This window comes from Varanus komodoensis, unplaced genomic scaffold (assembly GCF_004798865.1).
Source record: "Varanus komodoensis strain SLA01 unplaced genomic scaffold, ASM479886v1 scaffold4, whole genome shotgun sequence".
Taxonomy (NCBI): domain Eukaryota; kingdom Metazoa; phylum Chordata; class Lepidosauria; order Squamata; family Varanidae; genus Varanus; species Varanus komodoensis.
In genome coordinates, this window is record NW_025335941.1 from 59,733,312 (window position 1) to 59,753,580 (window position 20,269).

At 42.6% G+C, this 20,269-nt stretch overlaps 1 protein-coding gene across 3 annotated transcripts; it reads right to left on the minus strand.

Moving 5' to 3' along the window:
- Positions 1-1,896: 1,896 nt before the first annotated feature.
- Positions 1,897-16,512, minus strand: EED (embryonic ectoderm development). Of its 3 annotated transcripts, none has more exons than XM_044442401.1 (12): positions 16,366-16,512; positions 11,712-11,864; positions 9,121-9,213; positions 8,231-8,296; positions 7,277-7,402; positions 7,087-7,168; positions 5,512-5,603; positions 5,125-5,258; positions 4,640-4,745; positions 4,192-4,350; positions 3,227-3,300; positions 1,897-2,209 (listed from the first exon to the last, which is right to left on the minus strand). In XM_044442401.1, the coding sequence occupies exons 1-12, from the start codon at positions 16,498-16,500 to the stop codon at positions 2,083-2,085; spliced, it is 1,347 nt and encodes a 448-aa protein (XP_044298336.1). In that variant the 5' UTR covers positions 16,501-16,512; the 3' UTR covers positions 1,897-2,082. The 3 variants fall into 3 exon arrangements, with proteins under 3 accessions (XP_044298336.1, XP_044298337.1, XP_044298338.1); XM_044442403.1 differs by having other exon boundaries at positions 2,072-2,209; positions 4,281-4,350; XM_044442402.1 differs by lacking the exon at positions 8,231-8,296.
- Between the last annotated feature and the right edge of the window lie 3,757 nt (positions 16,513-20,269).

The window sequence follows — 20,269 nt, forward strand, 5'->3', positions numbered from 1 at the left end:
CTACTACTGAAGATTGCACAAGGTCTGTTCATTTATAAAGCACCTACAATATACTAGTTGCTGAACACAGACTAAAAACATGGCAGTCCATGCTTGCAGGGTTCCAGTTTAAACGAAGCAGGGCATGAAGTAAAAGGGGCGACAGAGCAAGTGGTCAACAAGAACACCCATTCTTGGCATTACATGGTAGATCAATGACTAACATAAATGGTCATAGAGCAGGGGAGCAGAACCAAATGGCGGTGATATACTGAATAAAATATTGCCTGTGAATTTATACACTGCACAGTCGCCCATGTGGTGCTGGTACACAGGACTAGAGAACACAATGCTAACGGATGACCTTCAAACAAATCTAATAGGCTATATGAAACACAACATATGACCGGAGCCAAATCAAGTACACCAGACTGTTTTCTGCCTGCCATGTTTTTGACCAGCTGCTTTTGCAGTCTTAGGAAAGCAAAAAAATGGACAGCTGGCCACGACACCTGGGCAGGCTTGCTCTAGTTTACGGAGCCCGGAGGCTTGCTTAGCCTAACTGAATCAAACTACAACTTCCATTGTCCTTGACTGCTACTGCTTTTGATGGCTGGGAATGGTGGGAGTAGTAGTCTTAACACATCTGGAGAGCACTAGGCTGAGGGTGATGTATCCTCAGACAATAAAGTGGTCTGTGCTTGGGAGGCCTTGTGGAGCATCCTCAACAAATGCTCCAAAGATAAAACTGGAAGAATAAATAGCAGGTTCCACTATAGCTTTCAGCTTGCCCAAGCCTTCCAGATTTTGCCCTGACAACCGCCATGTTTATATATCTCATTTACACATCTACAGTAAGGCTAAACCCGTTGTTAAAGACTACAAAACCCATCTGTTTTACCTTCTTTGGGGGACAGGAGGATGAGGGGGCAGGGCAGTGGGGGCAACGAATTGAGGTTCTTCCTGCCCTTCCGAAATGTTAGGCCCTGGATGAAGTTTCATTTCAGAAGAAATTTGGGACCAGTTGAACTTTGTTTTCTACTTATCTGCCTTTGCTCTGGTTAGACTTGTTATTTTTAGTTATAATTTGTTTTTAACGCTTGATACTGGTGTGATTGTATGCCAAGTTATGGATCGAAATAGGTCCAAATGCTAGATGAAAATGTGCTAAATACATTATTTAAATACCAAGATGTCCTACACCAAGACAACTGCTCATTTCACCAACAGGCAAACCAGCAGCTTCTTTCATGTTACTTTGCAATACTCGTTCTGACTACAGAGGTTTTACATCAGACTGCAAATAATGTAAACTACTGTAGCTCTTTGAAGTAGTGATGGGTAAAAAAATTGGCTAAACCAATATTTTCTTTGAATTGGCTATGCATGTTAAAAATTAAAATTTGTTTGTTTGTTTAAAACTTTTGTATACCATCCGCTACCAAATAGTCTTGGGACTACCTCGTATTCCGCAGCCAGAAGGCTGAAAACTGGAACCTGAATTATGCAAGTTTTATGAATAACTTCATCTTGCATTCTGCTTTTGCTAAGAAAAGGCAAAGAAGTATGCATGGAAAAGAAATTGTATCTTAGCTATTGTAAAGGTTGTCCATTCACCCGGTCTGAGTGTTCATGTGGGCACTGCCACACAGCTTTCAAGCATGTTTTCACAGCCACAGTGACTAGGCACTTTCACATCAAAGTCGAATTCTCGGAGAGTCGACTTTCATCCAGTGATACTCTTTTTCTGCATCCAACCAAACCAGTGTGTATGTGCACACACACACTCAAGAGAACTTTATAGGCAGTTTTAATCTATATGACATGCTTTAGAATACAAAGCTACTACAAGTACATATACACAGTAAGGAGCAACTTTACAGATTGGCAAATACTGGATTAAGCTGGACAATAAACCAAATTTACAAAAATATTTTTATTAAACAGTACAGTTTCCAAACAGGACAATGTCACCAAACCAAAATGTAAACAAGGCTGATCACAGGAGCGGGGCAGACTACTCTGAAAGCAGTTACAGGACTAGCAGGTTAGCTAATTTTCTTGACACAAAAAGCAGTAGCATAATTCTCCGCTAGAAATAACTTATCGGAGCCTATCCCAGCGCCAGATACTGGCGTCGTCACAGACAGCTATGAGGATGCTACTGTCCCTGCTAAAGCTGGTCTGTCGAATAGCAGCAGTGCACTTCGGATGTGTCAGGGTTGTACACCTATCAAAATAAAGCAAATGTTACAATCTTCTTTTTCTCTTCATCCGCCCTCAATTATATGGCACTGCTACTACAGCAAGGGTGGGCAACATCAAAGCAAGTCCAGAGGTTCCTCTTCCCCCACCCTTCCTTTCAAGCACCCCTGCTTTAAATCAGTTCTCCTCTTTACCTCCCAAACTGTATTAGCTGCACCACTTCGGATGAAGGCAGAGCTTCTTTTTATGTGTTATACTTATATCCCATCTTTAGTCTTAAAAAGAAACCCAAAGCAGCTTACATAATCCTCTCAGTTTTTAATTCACAACAACCCTGTGAGAGAGATTAGACTGAAAATGAGTGACTGGCCCAAAGTCACCCAGTCAACTTCATGAACTCAGGTCTTCCAAGTCTGTGTCCAACATTGTAACCCATGTACCACACCGGCTTTTTCTCTGCACAACCCCCCCCCCCCAAAAAAACTGGTCCATATGGAAAGGTAACTTGTGAAAATATAGCTTAGGCTTCTTGATATGCTGGTTGGCCACATTCAGTAAATTGGGCTTGTTGCATGGAAGCACATTCCATCATGCAATCCCCTATATTCCGGATAAAGTGGTACAGCCCTGACATGGGTTTACCACTAGAGAGAACTCTGCTTAGTAAACAGCTCAGTGCCTGGAAAAGCTTAGCCACAGGTGAATGCAAAGGAGACTCACAAAGTAGTGGTTTTGTCTGTCAAAAGTAAGTGCATGTTCTCCTTACACTGACATGTAATAAAAAAGCAATCTTAAATCAATTTCAGTGGTTGGCATTTTTTCTCTGTCCTGCTTCTTACATCATTTTCTCTTCCCAGTGACAGAACTAAAGGCAGCAAGTTATAATATAGACATTACAGGCTCAAAAATGCGTGTGAACTATGTATTATGCTTCTTTACTGCAACTTCCCATGTTATGAAAAATTAAGAGGCAGTCCTGTTTGTTCCAAAGTGCTTACACACAAGAACTACAGGACAAAGACAGCAGTTCACAAACACTCACTTGGCCTTATGAGGATCTTCTATTTCCAAGTCCCAGACGTAGAGTTTGCCGACTTGATTGCCCAGCGCCAACATCTGGAACAGAAGAGAAGATGCAGATGCTGAGCAACACAGGCAGAGTCCAGGGCTCTGAAAGTGATTGTTCAATATCACACTTTACATGCTTGCAACGAAGTATAGCAATAAGCAATAATTCCTTTAGTTTTCATAGACTGAAGGCTAAACTTTCCTAGAAAGACGATTTATGTGCAGGAAACTGGAATGTGGGGACTTCTAATCCTTGCACCAATTAATTCATTCGCCCCATCTACTGCATTTTAATGATTACAGGAACCAAAGGATCAATATAAGGGCGTATACACTTAGTTCTTGAGGTAACCATCATGGGTGGATACAACTGTGGTTCATACGAGTAAGTTCCCAACTCCTCTGACATGGTTTCAAGGAAGCATTTGTGTAATCAGAACCCTAAATTCCATCTTCTAGCACTCTTCCTTGTTAGAATATTTTAAAAATGAATTATCTAGTATGCAGCAGGTGGAGTTTTTCCTCTCATTTCCTTCTAATCAGATCCCCCTCTTCTCTTTGTCAGAAATAATCGAGATTCGAGGCAGCATGCAAAGAAAAGCATGGAAGAGCATATGCAAACTTATGTAGCCTGAGTGCACATGCTTAGATGCCTGACTTTGAAATATAAGCAGCACTGCCAGGGAAATTCACTGGGCAGTCTGCAGGCGCACCAAACTCACTGAAGGTCACTGTTCGGTCCCCTAAGCCTCTGCCTCTCTCCTACTCCTATTATACACAGTTAACTCCAGATGCACCGGCACCATTCTTCCCCTTCAATATGTGCACACACATATGAAAAATCTACCACACACTTCCAGCTGCCTCACAGCTATGAAATCTACTCAGGCACAGTTTCATACACTCATGCCTGTTCCTATCCTCCATTTTGGCCCTTACCTTTTGCCAGAAATCCATTGAAAATCTCATATACCAAATGTCGCACTGACTGTAATCAAATCGCCCTAAAATAGTCACGTTAGACTCACTGGGCTTAATTTTATCTATATCATCTTCCATTTTGCCAGGTTTCCAGCATACAATGGCATTTTCACAGGACTGTGAAAAGAAGGACAAAAGTGTCAATACAAACCACAAAAGACTCCTATTTATCCGCTTGTTGGGTATGGACCATTCAACAAAGACAATCAATGCTATTTTATTGTGGAGAGAAGCGAGCGACATGCTGCCTGGATTAAAAAATGCCCAGCAATGTTAAAGTCATTGAGAGATAGACCGAATTGCCAAATTTTCCTTTGGAATCAATTAAATAGCTTTTCAGCCTTCTTCTAGAAATCAAAAAATAACCAAATAATCAAAACTGTTTTTAAAGTGGAAGACATCATACCTTGGAAAGTATCAGATCGCCTAGCCATCGCACACAATCCACATAATTTCTGTGAATGTCCCTTGTAGAAAAGTCAGGAAAGTGAATTTTTTGAGAAACGAATGGCCTGCAGAGGAGAGAATTGTCACATCCAGCCATCAAAGGGGCAGTGGCCGTGTGGCCAACATACAGCGCAGTGATCTCAGGATGCAATGGGGGCCAACGTCCCCAAGAGGCTAAACAATGTCTACTTACTCAGCAGTAGCTCATTAACTTAACTGCCTATGAGCTCCACTGACCTTAATGGCACATGCTGAGTTGACAAGCAGAGGTGCTGCCAATCAATCTAGCAGTGGTGAAAAAGCAGTTTCTGACTGGCTTAGAGACCTTCTCATTTCTAGACCCAGCCCCTTACTGGTTTTCCATGAGGTTGCTACATCATTGTAATTGAGAGCTTAAGAATGTGTGGGGGACAAAATATCACATAGATTCAGGCTTGTCCTTACCTGTTAGTTTTATTGGGATTATATTCATATGACTCCTTGATCGCATTCATCATTCGCTTTGAATTGATCCGCCAAAGTTTCAAGGAGTGATCCATGCCGCAGGACATGATTTTCTCACCAAGCAGGTCATAATCCTGGACACATATTCAATGTTGTAGCTTTACATTTTGCATCCAACATTAAAATGAAATCAGAACCATGGTCAAGCCCACACTGAAAACCCCAGCTGACAAATAACTGACACAATTAAGCAGACCTATATTAATTGATCTTGCAAAGCTTATCTTGCGTCAATGATTCAGTCAACAAGGAATTTTGAATTTGGCAAAAAGGGGGTTAAAGGGAAATGACAGAAGTTTTCAAACTGTTCAGCTCTATTCTACTTACTGCACTTAAAACTTCATCTCTGTGTCCTTCTACTCCGCCAAATATTGCAACCAAAGTGTCTGTCTGAATGTTCCATAGTCTCAGTGCGTGATCTAATAAAACATGACAGGTTAAAGTGTGTCATCCAGACAAATCTAACTATTTCTGTTAATGACAATTTAATAGAACTACATATTATGATTAACTGTATCATTCACCCTAAAACATATACACAGGATATACTGTGGAGGGCAGCACTATTTGGAAACCTTGGCTGCGGTCAAGGAAATACCTTCATACTACCTTCATACTAACTAAAAAGTGTCTACACTCATTATCTTGTAGTTCTTCTACCTTGAAATGTATCAGTTATCCAGGAAGGAACGACGAAACATTAGATTTAGCAATGCTCTGTTCCTCACCCTCTGTATCAACCCCTCTAGCTCTTTCAGATGTCTACATTAGGCTTTGCTATTATCCTGCATTGTGATGTAAAGTTACTTTTCGACAAAGTCTCCAGCCATAAAGGAGGCCCGCAACAAAGGGAATGTAAGCCAACATGCCTTCTCTTGTACAACACATATAGACTGGGGCTGGAGCCCAACCACAGGATCCTTGAAGAACTATTTGTTTATCCTTGCCATTGGACAGGTCAGATATAATTGGAAAATGTCCCTACCCAAGGATATGAAGAACTGTTCAATTTCAGACCAATAAGCAGGCAGCAACGACTACATGATACAGACCAGTGGTCAATTATGTTATTTATACATGTATTTATAGGCCAATTATAACTGCCGAGGCCTTCCTGTTTCATTCAGAAGGCCATCATTTTAAATTCCTTTTAGCCTGATTACAAGGAAACTCTTAAATGGTCACAGTGTCAAAACTGACTGCTGTTGTATTTATATAAAAAGCTGGGGGAAGTTCAGTTCAGAACTGTTTTTTTTTAAACTTTCAGTGTGTTTTGTTTGCAAAAGGAGCTATGCTTCTACAAACTTAAAATAAAAAAGGCAAAAATGTAAGGTCAACTGCAAATATAGATAACACATTATACTGTGCTACCATCATATCTGGCGTCTTGCAGTTTTACTGACAACATATGCAAGTCCTGGCTCCCAAGGAATGCATACTCCAGGATGGACCTGTGGCTTCAGTACAGTTAGTCTTTATCAGAAGTAGCATCAACCTCGATTCGCTTAAAAACTGAGGCACATGCTTCCAGGCTCCTCAGATGGCTGTGCCAGAGATAGAGGAAGAAGTAGTTCATGAGCCGACAGCTTGCCCATGCTGATTCCAGCAACGTCGAACTAAGGTTCAACTGTCCACTTTAGTGGGACGTCTAGGATGCACAAGTCAGTGGTGAACAGAAGACAAAACGCAGGAAAACACTGTTACATGTATGTAAAAGCTGCTTGGTTGAAACACAGTGGATTGCTGTACTTTCTGTAATAAATTAGCTGGCCCTGGATCGAGCTGCTTGCATTTGGGGGGCATTTTTGATTCCGCCCTTTCCCCACTGCCACCTTTTGCTATTACAGAACAAACCCGCTAACAGATCATTCCTAAACTTTTAAAAGGGATCCATTATTGTACCTTTGCTTACTGACAGGAGGAGATTGGGATCTCTGGGATGAAATTTCAGTTCATTGATGGCATTACCATGGCCCACGTAATGCTACAATAGAATTCAGAAATCAAGTTATTCCCTCAGTGGTGCGCTCTGCATTTTGCATCAAAGAGAGCCACTTTTAAGTGTGCTGTGTGACATCTTGAATCAACTCACCTTTATGCACTGCATTGTAATTGGATTAATTATCCTAATGATGCCCCGTGATCCAGCCACAGCCAGGAGCGGATGGCTGGTGTTGCTGTCATAGGTCCATGCACAAGTATAAAAGTTTTCATCAGCCTGAAACATGCAATTAAGGACTGTACATGCCACAGTGGAATTTCTCCCTGTTCCCCATCAAATACTTAAACAATACTTTAAAATGTGCTGGTTTAGAAAATGCATTCAAACTGGTATTTTAAGAGGTAGGTTGTTTTTGGTGGAAGTGTGGCTTATTCTTTACAGCATTTCCTTGCTTAATATTGCATTTGACACAAAATAAAGACAAGACAAAGGAGAGCCAAGAAGATTAAACAACCACAATCTGCCTGAAGATTAAGCAACCACAATCTGTCCGAATGTTATTGCAATTAGGATGGTTTGTGAGTGTTTTTTAAATTGGAATTTTGCTATAATTCATCATTTGCCATCTCTTTTCACAACTGAAGCAGACAAAGGGTCTCAAAGTAAACCCTGCAAAATGAAATGCAAAAGCTTATGCCAGAATACATTCGTTAGTCTTTAGGGAACCGCAAGACTCCTTTGGGTCACTATTACGGGGTGGGGTGGAAAAGCAGGATTTGTTCAGGGCCACCTGAAACCATCAGCTCTGCCACCAATCCCTGTGGAACCAGATGATCAAAGAACAGTGAGGAACAAACAGGAAGATGAGCACTGCTCCCTGCTACAGGTATGTAGACATGAGGAAAAAGAGGACAAAGGAGAGCAGTCAGCCCATTGGTCAGGAAGAGGCTACTTTGCTAGGAGCACCAAAATCCATTGTGGAAGGCCCTGGTTAGTATCAGTAGTCAGATCTTGATAGAAGCCTCTTCTATGCTGGCCTTGTTAAATTAGGAGAGAGAAAAATCTTCTGAAACTGATGCTAAGAATAAAGCAAGTAAAGGATACATCAGCATCTACATAGGATTGTAATAACCGTATTTCTCCTTGTGAATGGCACTCATATAAGGTAACCTGGATGTGGACAAAGCATAACAGATTAATGCTCCAGATTCCTAAGGCTACACTCTTCCTTGAAGAGCAGAAAACTCACCAAATTGCTCAGGTTAGCTTTCACTCTTCTGCCGCTGCAGGTGGAAGGACAGAAAATGACTTCTCTATTTGAATTCCTAGCATACTGTCAAGGCAATAATTTGCTTAAGCCATCCTCACTCAGCCGCACTCAAATCTTATGCTCTGTTCATCTGGTTTTACTGTTGTGCTCCTATTCAGGCGCAGGCATGTCCATAGGGAAGACTGAAAGTCAGTCTCAGGTTCATATGGTTCATTTCTGCAGTGAATCAGCAGAGGAAGGAAGTCCAAATATCAAGCACATGCATTTGTGCTAACAGGTAAAGAACTAAAATGAGCTGCACTGCGCAAGAAGCTTTAAAACTTCACTTTCACATCATTTAAATGTGCTGCTAAGCCAGGGGCATTTTCAAAAGCACCCAGAGAGACTTTCTGACAGTTTGCTACAGGTGCAGTGTTTTTTCATTCGAAAGCAGCTTGCACATTCAAACTCTCAAGCACACCTCCAACAGAGTGTGCTCTGCCCCAGCGCATGCGCACACATTTCCAGGATTAGAGCCAGCAGCAAGAAGATTGACAATGTACCACACTACCACATCACAAACTGCAGGATCCAGCTTTCAGAATCAGAAGAGCTACCTACCTTTCAGAAAAATACAAGCTATATCCCTACATTTTTAACATAAGGGAGAAGGGGGGGGGGAAAAGATCTCAGAAGCAGGTTAAGGAGGACTGAAACACAAGACCAATTCTAAAGTACCACTCACTCGGTTGCTACCAACAGTGGCAAACACCAGGGGATCACCCTCCTTGCTGTGCCAGTTAAACTGCACCCCGAACAATGGCTGGCTGTGATCCTCCTGAAGAGAGAAAAAAACCCACAGAGAGTCAAATTACAAAAACCATCCCATATTCAATGCACTGGCATTCTCACCAACATTTAATGCAATTACTGCACTACGGGTGCATTTTTCACCAGCCAAGAACTACTTTATGGACATACACAGGATGCTGTTGAATTCGCTTCCTCCTAGCGACACCATTTTGGAACACTAAGTTGTTTTAAGGTGCCATCAAGCAGCATGTTTTACAGCCCATTTCAACAACAGCCAAAAGAAGGACACCACTTGGAGAGAGGTCAGGTCAGTGGTAGAACAGGAGTTCTGTACGCAAAAGATCCAAGTTCCATCTACAGTATCCCTGGTAAGCCTAAGCCAAAATCCGTCCTGAAAACATAAAGAGCCACTGCCAGTCATTGTCAACAATACAGATGGACCTATAGCTTGGCTCAGAATAAGGCAGTTTCTCATGTACCTGATCCACAGGCAAGGTATTCTTATGCAGTACAGAGGGGGGGAGTTATTTTTGCTAGCATGCCCATATCACAAATAATCAACAGTTCCCCACCAAGACAAAACTTTGTCCGTATTAGCAAAAAGTAAGAATTGTCCCTTTCCTAAACTGCAGAGATTGAAGACCATCGTCCAAAGCCATGCCATTATTTTCCCCGTCTAACCGGTTCAGCTGTTAGAATTTGAATTCATAAGGTGATGCTAGCCAGAGTGAATGGTGCCCAGCTTATATCAACCAAACTTTTAGACAAGATATAAATACAGTTGGCATAAAAAGTAGTTAAACAGCCAACAGGTTTGAGTAAAAAAATAGCAACCACCACAGATAGAAAGAAACTAAACAAAAGCACCTCCTAATTCAATGCTGAAGGATTTATTCCAGTTTCAATGCAGGATTCAGAAAGCTAGACAGTTGGATAATAGGGACTAAGGAAGAGAACTGACATTTCCAGTATGTCAAATTGTGTTTCAGCAAACCCATGGAAATAATGACAACCAGCTCTAGTCAAAATAAATATTTTAAGGTGCAATCTTATGCAAGTTGAAAATAAGGAAAACAGAAGAACCCTTTTCTGTCTAAACAGACAGAGGATTACATCCTTACGCGTGCAATAGTATTTTCATTAGGAGAAAGACCACCACTTTGGGGTGGTCATATGCATGCGTGAAGCATCAATTCCTAATGCCTTCAATGAAAATAAATTTCATTTATCAGTGGCGGAAAAAAAGGGAAAAGGAAGGAACCTCTACCCAGGAACATGGAGAGCCATCATCCATCAGTACAGACACTACTGAGCTAGCAAAAAGTTCTTCTTTTAAGTAAATTCAGCCCTGGTTATATTTACTAAAACTGCAACAGGAGTTGTGTGTGCATAGTACTTGGCAAAAAATACTATGGTTTTTCAATGTATAATCTACATCATGCATATGTAGCATTTGGCAGGGAAAGGAAGGAGAACAGAGAAGAAATAATTGCAAAATAATTGAGCTTAGAAATCCATTCGGAATTTGTCTCTATTCAATGCTTCTTCGCTCTGTTATGGTTTTGGCATTCAGGCCTATGCACCTTTAGAGTCTCTCTTTAATCTTCAGCTGCTGATCTTAGCCATCCAAAAAAAGAGAAACACACCCTTCCATTTCCTGTTACTTGTTAAAATATAACTGCTTTCCTGTTTTTCAAGCTTCACCTAGACACACCTCCTACAAAAATGTACATGAACATTTAAAATAGGCATTGAGACTGACCTAGGACAAAAAGGTATTTTGTGCCTGAAAAGAACACTTCCCTGGCATCCACCACCAAAAGTTGTCACGTTAAAGTTTAGACCTTGCTAGTTGTATCTATGAACTCACGTAGCAACTTCTCCACTGCAATAACATACTGAAGCGTCTTTAACTCTCCTTCCATTTTTTCTCCTACAAGCAGAATTTGTCACCTAGCTTAGCATGTGGATATAGCCGCTACTTTTGATGGGTTTTTAAAAAAAATATGAAGCAGATTGCATACATGCACGGAAGATGTCTGCTTATCTACTGCTATTCGTTGTAACAGGAACAGGGAGCTAAATTCAGTGGCAAGGGCATGTGTAGCAGGCCGAAGGTGCCAAGTTCATTCCCTGCTATCTTCAGGTAAGGCTCTCTCCCTGACAACCTAAAACTACCGAGACAAATGGACTGATAGTCCAATTCAGTACAAGGCTTCTTCTTATATTTCAGCCTCCGTTGGGGCAGCATTCTCACAAACAAAGGATGCTGGAGACTATTATCTCTTATCACCCCCCCCCCCCCTTGTAAATGCCTACAGTCACTTAGCTAGCTGCTTCTCAGAACAGAATGCTGGACTAAACAGGCCTTGGTTTGATCCAGTAATGTGGTTCTTAGAATCACAGCTTAAGAAGAGAAAGCCATTGCTATTTTTAATTGTGACAGCAATATGCATTCATTCTAATATATCTTCATTTTTAACATAAAAGCAAATTTGATGAGATGTCTACATTTGCAAGTACCTTGAGACTATTTACACATTTGAAGGAATATTTGCATTTCTTTGACTTCCATTTTCCTTTGCCCCAGCTTTTTCTCCCTGGAGCATTGGGGGTGTTCGTTGGAGTGTCAGGGCGTTCTGTGTTCGTACCACTCTCTATGCTAACAGCATCATCCTGAAAACATAAAACAGGTTGACTTTCAGAACAGAGAAAGATCCAGACACAAAGCAGAAGCAAACTAACTTGCCAAAGTGTAGTGACATACACTGTCTGGAATGTCAAAAACACTTCTTCAGAAAAAGAGGGCCATCCATCCATTTATTTACAATTTCTTATATACTGTGTATTATTATAAAATCTCAAGATAGTTTATTAGAAAGTCAGAAAAATATAAATACATATTAAAACCATATTACAACTGTAAGATGGTTTAAACTCCTCAGTGCACATAATCGCTTCAACTAATTAAAATACATTATTGATTTAAAAACTGGGAGAATAAAAAGGGTTTGGCCTGGCACCAAAATGAATAAAGCATTGGCGCCAGGCGTACCTCTCTGGAGAGTGAGTTCCATAATCAGGGCACTATCGCAGAGAAGCCTCTCCGCCACATGACCACCCTCAACACTTCTCTCAAGGGCCAGACAATTTGGACTTCTAGACAATAAAGCCAGTCTCAGTCTCCTACTTTATAATCTTGCCATCTATAGACAAGAACAATGGACATCTCTGTAACAAAGACCAACTCATTTAAGTGCACAATCCCATGCATGATTAGATGGCAAAAAAGGCCTGTGTCACCCAACATTCCCTAGCCAGGCAACTGCTGAAAGTTGCGCGCCTTCTTTTCAGCAAAACATACAGAGGATCACAACTTTAGTGCAGCATGAGCTTCCCTGGAGTAAAGTCTCATACATCAGAGTAACAGAGAAGTCTCCATGAAGGCAAAGAAACAGGAAAGGCTCAAGTCATGGGATACATCCAATTGGTTCTCCCCACTCACAGAACGCAACTTCAGCGGAACACGGTGTACTGCAAAAAGCGCCACTTCATTATTGTTATTTTTTGTTCAGCTGTCCTTGGTGGTGGAAATTTGATGCAACTGAGTTTTTTTCCTGGACCGGGATTGGTCCATGGGGTTCTAAGAGGGTTTGACTGTTAAAGGGGATAAGGAGTTAGTTAGGTCAGTTGGAAGTCGAAGAGATGAGTTGGGCTGGAAGCTGAGGGGAAGTTAGTTTATTATTTTGGTGTGTGCTAGTCTGATTGTTTGACTTGGTCTGGGAGGAACTGGAGCTGGAACTGTTGCTGTATGAGAAAATAACTCAAATAAATTGGCTGGATTTTCTTGACATGGGTAACTGCTGCTGCCCCATCTGAACCTAGACTACTTTCTGCAAGGTGGCTTGTTTTCAGAGACAACTCATGGCTTATTCTATGGATCATTAAACCCACAATGGGTTGGTGACTCATCGCACATGGGAGACTGATTCCATGGCAAACAGGGAGTGAGCAGTTCAGCACAAGTGGCACAACAACCCATGTCGCTCTTACCAAGCTTGCCTATTCTGCCACCACGGACAGCCAGCAGCAGCTGTTCCCCTTATGCCCAAGCGGCACTTTGGAGTGAACATCATCACTAGCTTGCCACCTTCTGCGGTTGGTACAAATGTGCACAATTATCTTTGTAATTTTGTATCATTACCTTTAAGTTTGGTTAGTCTTTTGGAATTGTTTGCACTTACAACTGTCAAGTGCCCCCAATCTTGTTTGCACCTAGTCTTGGCTGGTCTATTACCTTTCAGTGACAACTGTCATAGAATAACAGTAAGGAAGCAAGGCTACATATGAGCTAAACTGTGAACAGTTCACAGCTATCAACTGGAATGTGCCAAAATATGGGAAAGAAACCAGGGAAGTAAGTGCACCAGAAAAAGATGGTCTGCAGACCCTACCTTTAAATGCACATATAATCCCAACAACCTAAGACAACGATTTCATATGTTTGACAAAAAGGCTTTAAACTTGGGGTTTTTAAAGAGGTCTCTATGTCCTCTTGCTTTTGATGCAAGAGACAAACATAGATTCCTCTCTGAAATTAGGCAACTATAGGCACATCCACCAATTTCTGCTTACAAGTTGTTACTAAGAAATGTGCAAAGTTAAAGCACTCCACAAACAATGCCCAATGAATTCATCATTTTTAGTTTCTATTAAATACTTGAGGAGCTTTTATCCATAGAAAACTGACATTAAATAGGTTCAGATTATCTCAAGTGCAGCAGTACAAAAGAACTTTAAAAAGAGAATATGAGTACATGAATCAGCCTACTGTTGCTTCATGTACTCTAGTATAGTTTCTCCTGACCTGCAGTGGCTTCCAAGGTCTCAAAAATAACTTTTCCCAGACTTTCTAGGAAATGCTGGGACTGAGTTTGGAACCTGTTTCCTGCAAAGTACATGCTCTACAACTAAGCTACAGTTCCTCCGCAAAATTAAAACTGGGTAGTCCACTTCATAGCTAAGAGATAGCCACTATGCTACCCCACAAATTCAAATAAAATGATAGTAGAGGGTGTTTCTCTAGGTTTTAGAGCAGATTTCCAATTCACCCTGGAAATAGTGTTAATTTATTTTATTAGTCATTAAAAAAGCTAATTCTATGACCATATTTTAAGGTTTCTTTCTCCACTCCCCAGGTGACACAATTTTTCAGCAAGCTGCGCTTTACAATAGTTGGGTGCACAGGTTGAAAAGTACCATTTTTGTGCATGATTTTCAGGAGGCAATGAATTAACGACAGGATTCCCCCTCTGTAAAATGTCTATGAGGGACAAATGTGAAATGGTGCAAAACATGAATGCCATTTGTTTCATTCTGAGAAGTGCCTTTCATCATCTGTATTTACTCCATTTTATACTACTCTTCAATCATAGTTCCTCAGTGGTATATCCACAGTGAACACTTCAATATTACACTTTTATTAATGTGTAGAAAAATGTTTATGTGCAGGTAACCACCAAGGTTACCTGGACATAACCTTGGCTGCCTATAACAGAAAAAATCCAGTAGAAAAAATAAGCCCTTCCGAAGATGTTCCCAAGTACCTGGATGCATAAAACTCCAGAGGATTTTTTTAAAAAACTCATCTGCTGTGAAGCAGATTTTTTCCTTTTGGTTTTATCTCACATTACTATACATAAGAACTGACTGTAGCCAGAGAAGGAAAGGATGAAAAAGTAATAAAATGAAGAAGTAAAATGTCATTCAGAGTAATAAATAAATAAATGGCTCTATTGTCCCTGGTGGGATGAGAATCACCACTACATCAAAGGGGTGGTGGGGGGGGGGGAAGCCTACAGAATATTTTAGAAGTGCTGCTGGAGGAAACCTCTAGCTGACTCTGTTCAAGAGCCTCTGGCAATGGGGGCGGGCAGAATAGAGTTAGGGATCATTAACTCAATTTAGGACATAATCCCATGCATGTCTAGTCAGGAAAAAAGTCTTGTAACTTCCAGGGTAATGCTGAGAGTTGTAGGATACTTTCTATTTAATCTTGCACAGAATTCTAGATTCTGTGGCTTAGCCTTCACTAGGATGGCAAGCCTATGCCCAGGATAAACCATTTTTTCAGAGTACAGGTAAGCTCCTGAAACTGAATATTCCATCATACAAAAATATCTAAACATGCAGAAAACAAGCAGCTCAGACACCTTTTTAGGTATAGCAGAGAAGACTGGGAGAAAATATTGGCACTTAGGGGAAAGAAGGTACACTTAAGTCTTATTTCAGAATTTCTTGTTTTCTTTCTACGGAGATGGATTTACATGTTTTGGTTCAGAGAAGATAGTTAGGCTATAAACCTAGGAGGACAAGGATGAAGCTATTAGTCTACCCATATTTACCACACCAAATAAAAGCAAGCTACCTAGCTATGCCCTGAAAGGCTGGCTTTCTGCATACAGAAACTGGCGTGGGTGCAGAAAGCATGTTGCAGAAGAAAACGCCAGCTTAACCCTTTCCCAAACTTGCCAGCTTCCTCTCTGCAAAGTGTGATGTGCATGTGTGTAGACCACTAATTTAGCAACATGGATGGGGGGGGGGAGCACTGTCACGGAACCATGGAGGGGGTAGAGCACCTGCCTTGCATGAAGGAGATCCTAAACTCAATTCCCAGCATCTCCTGATAGGACTGGAAAATTTCCCACCTGAATCCCCAGAAAACCACTGCCAGCCAGCATTGACAATCCAGGCCCGGGGGATCAAGGGTGATTCCACAGAAGGCAGCTTCTTCCTCTGTTCCTTTGACATGCTAGCTTTCTACATGCAGGGCCCTTTTCTTTTCAGGACATGCACTCCACGGCCCCGTGACACGAAGCAGCACGGCCCTGGCACAGATCGGCCACCCCTCGGTGAGGACCAGGCCCCACATGAGAGCAACTTCCTGCACTCCAGAAGCCCCAGAGGCACCACGCACCCCCTCGGAGAGGAAGGCAGCCTCGGGCCCCCGCGGGCTCCAGGACGCCCCCAAAGGAGGACGCAGGGAGGATGCATCACCCCCCGGGTCCCCACCACCCCCGTTGCTAAGAGACGCGCTAGGCCGCGGGCCCGAGACCCCCTTTCCTCCCGCGGACGGCCGGGACAGGGACGGGGAGCGGGGCCTCCCGGAGCCGCTCACATTCTCGTCGCCAGACAGGTCCCCGGGGTTGCTGTTCTCGTCGCTGCTCAGCTTCTGCTTCTTCGCGGGCATCTCCGCTCCCGCCGCCGCCTCTGCCGCCTCTCCCCTGCCTCCTCCTCTTCTCCGCTCGGACATCTTTCCCCGCCCCCCATGGCCAGCAGCGGCCGTCAAGCGCGCCGGCCGAGCGCTCAGCCACTCCGCCGTCAAGCGCGCCCTCCCTCGCCTGTCGCGAAAGACGCACTGCTGCAAACGCGAGGCAGGCGGCGCCGGCTCGCTCCGGACGTCAGGGAGCGAGTGCCTCGGGGCAGCGGGGGCGCTGCCTCACCTACAGCGCCGCGCATGCTGGATCAGGCCAGGGGCCTTCCTGCCCAGTGCTCCGTTCACACAGAGGCCTATCAGCTGCTCCTAGGAAACCCACAAGCCACAACACTCTCTTGCCCATGTTCCCCAGCCACTGTTCTACGCGGAAGTTCTGCCTCTGAAACTTGAGACCCTTGGTCACCTTGTGGTCTGAACTTGTCCAATCCCGTTTTAAACCCATGCAGATGTTTTGGACGACAGGTTCCAGCATTCCTGGCTATTAGCCATGTTGGTTGGGGTTGATGGGAGTTGAAGTTGTTCGCCTATAAAGCATGCTGGAGCAGACCGGGAGCACTCGGTCCAGCATTCAGATTGCTCAGCAGCCACCCGGTGCCCCTCAGAAAAGTGACAAGCAGGACAGGAGTCTCCCACCCCTGTTCCCCAACTTGTTTGGGGATGTTAAGCATCTTCCTGGGGCAATCGTTCCAGCTCAGCTTGCTCTGGCTTGAGATGCATGGCTGCTGTTGTAATACACTTGCAGTTGGAATGCTCACTTTAATGTGATTTAAATGGGATATTGAAACATTCTTATCCTGGGAATCCCACTTATTGAGCTCAATGGGATTACTTCCAAGCAACCATAATGAGGCAAAAGGACAAAGAATCTTGTCATACCTTAAAGACAGGCACACTTTTCTGGCATATGTGAGTTACAGGTCACTTCAAGACTGTTGGTTTTCTGCAATAGTTACCCATCTAGACAATATTTGGATATGCCCAAAGGTATGACTTTTGACACCTAAGACATTCTTAGCAAGGGAATACATCCCATTTGAACTTGGCTGGACTTCTTTTTAGAGTCATTTATTTATTACTTGTTCAGAATCTGAATCACCACCCTACTCAATGAACGTTGGAGCACTGTACAATAAAAACGTTTAATTTGTTGTTGTTGTTAATTTTATAGTGCCCAATAGCCAAGGCTCTCTGCATTAAGGTCATCCTTGTGGTTTCACATCATGCTTATTAAACACCATTCCATCCAGTGGGACAGAGTTTACTTTTGAGTAAATAAATGTGGCTCTGTTGGTTACAGGGGATTCAGTGGCTAATCATATAGATGACAGGCAACCCAACCCTTCCCTTCCCTTTAATGGGGAGCATTTCAGCCTCCCACTTAACTAATTAATTAAAAGGTAAGAGATAAAAACCAGGAGGGGCAGCAAACCTGGTATGCACTAAAAAAGCATCCATGGACATGTGAGTGTCCTATAGGCACCATGCTGAAAATTCCAGGGCTAATGAGTAGAATTTGAGAATGATAGTTAATTTCCAGAAGGCTTTGTGTACTGTGAAATCCATTCTTAGCCTTGAGCTCACTATGTAGCAAAATATATGTGTAAACCTCCTCACTGCAATATTGGAATCCTTCTGATAAAACTGTGAAGATTGCAGAGGTCGTCTGTGTGCTCCGTACACCCAAACTGGGATGCTATACAGACTGATCCTAGCCATGTTTACTCAAAATGTATGTCTCCTTAGATGTAAAGTGTTCCTCCTAAATTCCACTGAACTCAGTGGAATTTCCAGCTTACTATAGTAAACATGTAAGATTAGGCTACAAAACAAATCTACAGGTGAAGCTTTTCCTTGAATGAAAATGCATCTGCAAGACTGTCACTTGCTAATTCCAGCCTGTCACCTTGCACCAAACATTCTTTCCATAAAACGATGCAAAAATGGGCAAAAAAAAATCTGCGACAATTTAATTAAAGGATCTTTCTCAAGAAACAATAGATATGAATAGGGATACTGATTGGTGGGTGTCAATGAATTTAGTCGTGCTAGATTGACAATATTAAGTGAAAGAGGGAGAGAAGATACAACTCTCGGCTTGTCCCAGCCAGCTGTGCTTTTGTTGTCTAAACATGCATAGGATTGTGTCCTTAATTTAATTGTCGTAGAAGCATTTTGTTGTTGTTATATTCCCTCGGATAGTCTCTGCCTTATGGCAACCGTATGACTGAGGGCCGTCCAGAATGTCTTGTCCTTGGCAGCCCTGCTCAGCTCTAGTCAACTCAAGGCTCCCTTAAGGGAATCCATCCATCTTCCCCTTCTTCTGCCCTCAAATTTCCCTAGTATGATTTATTTTTTTCAATTTATATCCTGCCTTTTTCCTACAAAGGGCTCAAGGCAGCTTACATCTCCTCAGCCATCTTATCCCCACAACTACAACCCTGTGAGGTAGGTTGGGCTGAGAGTCTGTGACTGGCCCAAAGTCACCCAGTTGGCTGCATGGCTGAGCGGGGACTAGAACCCAGGTCGCCTGAGTCCCAGTCCCATGCTCTTAACCACTACACCACACTGGCTCTCGAGTATGATCACCTTCCCCAGTGAGTCTTGCCCTCTGGTCATGTGGCCAAAGTATGATAGCTTTAGTTTTGTGATGTTATCTTCCAAGGAAACTCTGGCTTGATTTGATCTAGGACCAACATGTTTGTCATTTGGTCGGTCCATGGTATTTGCAAAGCTCTCCTCCAGCACCATGGTTCAAATGCATCCATTTTCTTCCTGTCCACTTTCTTCACCATCCGGCTTTCACACCCATACATTGCGATGCGGAATAACACACTGTGAATGATCTTGGCCTTTGTTTCCAGTGAAACATCCTCACTCTTGAGGATCTTGTTCCTACATTGCTGTCCTTCTAAGTCTGATCGCAGACTGATCTTCTATTTTACCATATCCCCCCACTCTATACCCTTATGTATATTTTCACCTTCCAAGTGAGAATTCATTTCTGCATTTGATGAAATGGGTTCTTATCCATGAAGCCTTGTGTCGTAATAAACTTGTTCTTCTAAAGGTACTGCAAGACCCTCTGTTGGTTTTGCTCCGGACAGTAACATGGGGATCTCAAGGCACAGCTGGAGCAGCAGCACAGAACTTGTCTTGCAGATCAGAGCCACGTCCTTGGGGTATGCAAATCTCCACCTGGAAGGTAACATCTCCAGGAGTTCCTTTCCAAAAGAGCCTTATACTGCCCTCTCTTTGGTAGTTTTCTAGAAAAGGGTTTTTTAAGGCCTAATTTTTCCATGGGTCTTTAGAAACTGAAGCTGATTGCTAAATCTCATTTGAAGCCTATTTTCAAGATTTTTCCCCATTGCCTTTTTGTTTTGGTCAAGACTTTGCTTCCAGACGTGACGAATCTAAGTTGCATCAGCTTCTGATGAGCCTTCATGCATCACTTGTTCCAGTTATGGCCTGTACTCATGTTTTATTTGATCTAGGGCACAATGCTAGACATGTTTAGGCAAAAGAAAATCCTACAGCACCCAATATAATCCTACCCAGCCTATATAATCCCATCTAGTACAGCAGGCTCAGGAATGCTGGGAGATGTAGGGCTTTTTCTTGTCCAAACTGCACCTTCATAATGTGATAATTAATTTTATGTTATGCTAATAGTAACATAATTTTTAGATATTTAATTAGGAACTAATTCTCCCATAAAGGCTCTTCCTCCTTCCACTGTTACCACTATCAGGCATTCCATCAAGGTGTAACAGAAAAAAAAGAGAGAGAAGAAGCAAGCTCTCCCCCT

What these genes read in the sequence shown, in the direction of transcription:
- EED (XM_044442401.1), bottom strand. Translation starts at nt 16,500, where the DNA reads ATGTCCGAGCGGAGAAGAGGAGGAGGCAGGGGAGAGGCGGCAGAGGCG. An exon ending in CCACTGTTGGTAGCAACCGA is followed by an intron (nt 8,297 to 9,120) that starts GTGAGTGGTACT and finishes GTCCACATCCAG; the next exon opens with GTTACCTTATATGAGTGCCA. An exon ending in GAGATGAAGTTTTAAGTGCA is followed by an intron (nt 5,259 to 5,511) that starts GTAAGTAGAATA and finishes ATATGTGTCCAG; the next exon opens with GATTATGACCTGCTTGGTGA.